The 5,476-nt window shown below is 39.1% G+C and overlaps 1 protein-coding gene across 2 annotated transcripts; it reads right to left on the bottom strand.

Moving 5' to 3' along the window:
- Positions 1-815: 815 nt before the first annotated feature.
- Positions 816-4,911, bottom strand: LOC118027948 (receptor protein kinase TMK1). Of its 2 annotated transcripts, none has more exons than XM_035031451.2 (3): positions 4,756-4,911; positions 2,062-4,518; positions 816-1,588 (listed from the first exon to the last, which is right to left on the bottom strand). In XM_035031451.2, the coding sequence occupies exons 2-3, from the start codon at positions 4,397-4,399 to the stop codon at positions 1,080-1,082; spliced, it is 2,847 nt and encodes a 948-aa protein (XP_034887342.1). In that variant the 5' UTR covers positions 4,400-4,518; positions 4,756-4,911; the 3' UTR covers positions 816-1,079. The 2 variants fall into 2 exon arrangements, with proteins under 2 accessions (XP_034887342.1, XP_034887344.1); XM_035031453.2 differs by having other exon boundaries at positions 4,639-4,786.
- Between the last annotated feature and the right edge of the window lie 565 nt (positions 4,912-5,476).

Raw genomic sequence — 5,476 nt, 5'->3', positions numbered from 1 at the left:
AAATATAATATTTGGTAAATTGAGATTGAAAGATAAAATTAAAAATAAAAAAATTTCTATAAAAAAAACCAAGATAAAAAATAAAAAAATCAAAGATATGAGAATTGAAATTGAAATACCAGCGACCAAGAGAGTTAAGTTTTAATTTTTTTTGGTGAGAGAGAAAGGGGAAAAAACACCCACCAAGACCAAACTCGACCACCAATTGAGATTTGCATTAGACCAAAAGAAAAAGAATACGGCAATGATTTCAATGACATAACGAAAGGATATTTTTAAACGTAAGAATATGCCACACGTGTCTCTAGATACCAAATAATAGAATTTAGATAGTTTATTTTACTATGCAATTAAGATGAAAAATACTTATTTATCCCCATTATTTTTTATAATGACAAATAGACCATGATAAAAACCCAAAAATGCCCATGCAAGCATGTTTTAAGTTTTTGGATGAAGGGAATAAATCTGGAGCTTCAGTAATTTTTTTAGTTCTTTTTAATGCAACAAGGAAGCGGCTCTGCTTCTAAGAACAGATGACACGAACAAGCTCCAAGTCCAAAATCTCAATGCAGACTTTTTTTTTAATGAACAAACCATAATTTGCAGCCAAACTCCAAGAGTGAGGACAGATGCCTCTCCCTCACTCACGCATGAACAGTGCAACCAGGAATTTAGTAAATCTAATCTTTTGATTAAAAGCACACTCGAGGAGTCATATAAGATCAGACAACAGACATCACTTATCAACAATGGCAGGAGGCGATAGCCTTCATGAACCATTCCATTTATAAAACACATTAACAGGCAGCTCATGGATTGAATCTTCAAGAAATAAATTATAGCAAGTTCTCGTTCATCATTGTTCTTTATCTACATCACAAATAGCACATAAATCTCAACTGAAAATTTAAAAGCCCACATGAGATCCTTGAACATCTGGAACTCCATCCCTAATCCACCATGAGCGCACAAGCAGTGCAACGTCATATCAACAATGGATACTAGAAAGAAACAGAACGACAAACTATCTACACCTATCAAAAGAACTCTCCTTGAAGCGGGACAGAGCACCTCCGCTACCGCCCATCAGCAGAAGTGAAAGACTCCGCGAAGCCAGTTGGCCTTGCTGGAATGCTACTCTTGCTGTCTTCTAAGTCCACATAACTCAAGTCCTTTCCTTCCGCTTCCTGCCAGCCCTTCACCATCTGGTTAAGAGGGAGGCTGTAATCGATACCACAATAATCTTCAGTATCATCGTCCAAAGGTTTCCATTTCTCAACAAGTGGGGCTAGTACATTCACGGCGTGGCCCATATCTGGTCTTTGGTTAGGCTCCCTTGCCGTGCAGTGCCCGGCCAGTTCAGCAATGATGGAGATACTCTCAAATGTTTCGTCTTTCACATCAAGGGCAGGGTCAATAGCAGCCCTAAGTTTCTGCTTATCTGATTTGATACGCCAAAACCATGCAGCCAGGTACTGGCTTTCCTCTGGTCTGTCCTCGTCGAGCGCCATCAATCCAGTCAATAGCTCCATTAGCACAACCCCGAAACTAAAGACATCGACCTTGGTTGTGATTTTCCCCGTCACTAAAACAGTCAGCATGTGAGAGTCAAGAGTCACTGGGATAAATGCATACATCACAGAGAATAAAAGAAAATAAAAATGCAAAGGTAAAACCAGTATTGCATGTCCTCGCTCCGGTATGGAATTTGACCTACAATTTAAGTTAAACCTACAGTTTCCTTCTCTTTTTCTTTGAAATTCCGACCAACTAAAAGTTTCACATGTTACTTTTATATGCCTTTGAATTAAAAGACATCTTTCAGATTAGGTGATCTAATGAACCAGAATTCTGATGAAGCAGTCTGCTTTATAGCTACCACATACATGATGAACAAAATCCTGTAACGCAATAAGGAGTCAGCTACAAGTTGTCTACATTCAGCTCTATCAAAAGTTAATAAAGATTTTAGAAAATAAAATTCTCTATCAATTATGCATCACGGGATGTGAAAATTCAATCCAGTAAAAACGCAAGGCCACAAAATAGAATATTTACCAGCATACTCAGGTGCCAAGTATCCAAAGGTCCCAGCAAGCCTGGTCACCATAGATTTCTCTCCATCAGGAGCAAGTTTCACCAATCCAAAATCGGAAACTTTTGCTCTGAAATCATCACCAAGTAAGATGTTTGAAGATTTAAGATCTCTGTGTATGAAGCTCCGGTGAGCCAAATTATGAAGATATTCCATTCCTCTAGCAACATCCAATGCAATATTTAGCCTCCTCTTCCAAGAAAGAGGTTCCAACTTCGAGCTCTTCCAGTGGAAAAGATGCTTGCTTAAAGCTCCTTGAGGCATGTACTCATAAACAAGGATTCTTTCATAGCCTTCAACAGAGTAGCCCAGAAGTGAAACCAAATGACGGTGCCGTACCTTTGAAAGAACTGCAATCTCAGCTTGGAATTCATCTATAGCTTTGCTGCTGATCACGCCAGACTCCATTCTTTTAACTGCTATTTTTGTTCCATCATCAAGTTCTCCTTTATAAACCACCCCAAAGCCACCACGGCCAAGCTCATTCTCCGAGGCAAAATTCTTAGTCACATTTCGAAGAACTTGAACTGATATGACCAAATTTCCTGCTTCAATGACATGAGACTCGCCAACGCCACTGCTATTCCTGCTTGCAGAACCACTCCCTGTGATTGTAGATGCGCTTCCGTTGGTATTATTGGCAACCACAATCTTAACTGTGTTGTCTGAATCAGATGGATCTCTTGGATGAATGACAAGGGAACTTGGAGCCTGGAAGGTATCTTTCCTCTTCTTGTAACAATAGATAGACAGAGGAATGGCCAGAAGAGCAACAACTGCAACACTTGCAACCGGGGCTATAATTGCAACCAAAGTGGACCGCTTGGGTTTCACTGGTTCTGAAGAATCCCCGGGACTAGAACCTGTGCCTTTGGTTGGTGATGAGGGGTTGCTGGGTGGAGAACCTGACCTTCCGGATCCAGGAGAGGGGTTTGGATTGGACGGACTACCACCAGTAAGTAGAGGATTGCCCACAGTGACAACATTCACAGTGTCAGCAAATTTTGGTAATGGGGGAGATATGTTGTTGGTACCGAGATCTAATGTTTTCAAAGATGTCAAGCTAGTCCAGTTTTCTGGAACTTGACCGCTTAGATTGTTACTCCCGAGTTTGATTTGAATAAGAGAACCTAGCTTTGCAACTGAAGGACTCAAGGTACCACTAAGATTACTGCTAGGCAAAACAATGGAATTGACATTACCATTGTGACAAGCCAATCCCAGCCATGAACACGGGTCATTACCGGTCCATGAAGAAACTAATATTGAGGGATAATTCAGCGAACCGAGAAACTCTAGAAGCGCCATAACTTCTGGTGCACAAGGGACACCTGGAGTGGATTGACAAAATGCATTTGAAGCATACGACACTTCAGTTGCTTTAAAATTTGGAACTGGACCCATTAACTGATTATTGTTCAAATCCAAATGCTCTAATGGCATTTTTGCCAGGCTATCCGGAACGAATCCAACAAGTTTGTTACCATTAAGATTGAGATCCTGCAAAACAGTCAAATTACCAATGCTCTCTGGAATTGTACCTGTGAACTGGTTCCCATGAAGCCATAGAACATTAACAGAATCCATTGTTGTCACCACGTCAAGAGTGCCACTCAACCCACCTCCATTCTGATTATTTAACCACAGATTCCGTAAAGACGTGCTTCGTTTGAAGCTCGCGGGAATCTCACCGGATAAATTATTGCCCGAAAGTCTCAAGTTCTGTAGAGATGACAAGGCCCCTAGAAAATAAGGCAAGGGACCAGCCAAATTACAAGACATACAAGAAAGATTGGTCAATTGTGCAGAATCTTGCAAACCCTCAGGGAATGACCACCCTGTACTCGCATTGAAATTATTTGCATCCAATGCCAGGAATTGCAAGCTCGCCAAACCATCAAAACAATCAGAAGGAATTGAATCAAACTGATTGAAATCCAAATAAACAGACTGTAGCTCCGATAGCCCACTTAAGGATGGTAAAGCTCCAGTGAATTGGTTCCTTTGAAGGCCTAACCTTTGGAGTTTTGTAAGTTGGTTGAGGTTTTGAGGCAAAGTACCTTTCAAGCTCATATTTTGAACCTGGATTTGTGTGACCCTAGAACCAGAACAGAAAACATGTTTCCAAGATAGACCACATGGGTCATCATCACCATCAGCAGGCCACTCTAAAAGTTCAGGGTTCTCCAACCCTTCTCTGAATGCTTTGAGAATTGCAAAGTCATTGGGGTCAGTGGCACTAAAAACCACTGTAACAAGAGAGAAGAGCGCCAAAACAAGCTTTTTGTGGTGTTTTCTCATGGCAGATCTATAAAGTTGCAATCTTTTGCTTCATGAAGAACCATTGCAACCAAGAAAGAGATACAAAAGAAGCTTCATTTCATCATTAAAGACTGGCACTTGAATCGCCCATCTCAAATCTTGCATGAAAAAAGTGGCAAAAAAACAGAAATTCAGAATTAAGACTGCATAACATGAAATGAAAAAAGGGGTGTATAGAGGGCAGAGAAACAAAACAAACTTCAAAACCAACAAGGTACCATTAAAGGTGGATCAATGAAGAATGAAGAGAATTATCCAAAAACAAAAAATAAAAATGTGGGAATTTTATTTTAGACTAAATTCACAAGTAAAAAAGAAAAGAAAGAGGAGAGCACCTTCTTTTGAGAATCTACGAGGTGATCTCATCTAATCTAGAACTATCCAGGAAAGTAGATTAATGAATGCCGCACAAACAGACAGCACCTCGTAGCTACTTTCCTCTCTGTTCTCTCTTCTCGTAGTAATTAAAAGACTATGAAGGGCAATCTTGTCTTTGGACTGACAGTTATTTGTCAAAAAGGTGGAGACATGGTGTGAAGATGGGGATTGATTTAGTTTATCATATAATGTGTGATTCAATAGTGAACATGTGGATTTTTGTCAGTGTTGAGTGGTCTGGTGATGCCCTGAGGCTCTATCCTCTCGATCGCATGACCCTTGCTCTAGATATCGCGATAATCCCGCGGAAGACAGATAATCCCGGATGTTACTACGAGCCATGGAAACCTAACTCAAGCACCCCAAGGTCCAAATGAGCTTGGATAAAAAAAAAAAAAAACAAATGTTTTGATTTTAAAATAATAGATTTAAAAAATGTATGTATAGTTAAAATTATTAAAAATTGTTATGATTTTAAAATAATAGATTTAAAAAAATTATAAACCTCAGGACCACTGAAAATTTACATGGTTATTAACTTTAAAATTCGTTGGTATTTTTCTCAAAATAGATAAGAGTAAGATTTATAATCAAAAAACTAGATTTTGTTTTTAAAGAATCATTTAAAAAAAAAATTATGTTTTGAGATGGTAATATTTTTTCTCTTTCTTTGAAAAA

Source organism: Populus alba, chromosome 6 (genome assembly GCF_005239225.2).
Source record: "Populus alba chromosome 6, ASM523922v2, whole genome shotgun sequence".
NCBI lineage: Eukaryota > Viridiplantae > Streptophyta > Magnoliopsida > Malpighiales > Salicaceae > Populus > Populus alba.
The sequence above is the reverse complement of the archived record's forward strand: the minus strand, read 5'-3'. Positions and strand labels throughout refer to the sequence as shown.

Excerpts from the sequence above, each read along its gene's own strand:
- LOC118027948 (XM_035031451.2), bottom strand. The coding sequence starts at position 4,399 with ATGAGAAAACACCACAAAAAGCTTGTTTTGGCGCTCTTCTCTCTTGTT. Across the intron at positions 1,589-2,061 it reads CTTGGCACCTGAGTATGCTG|TGACGGGGAAAATCACAACC; the intron begins GTAAATATTCTA and ends TGACTGTTTTAG.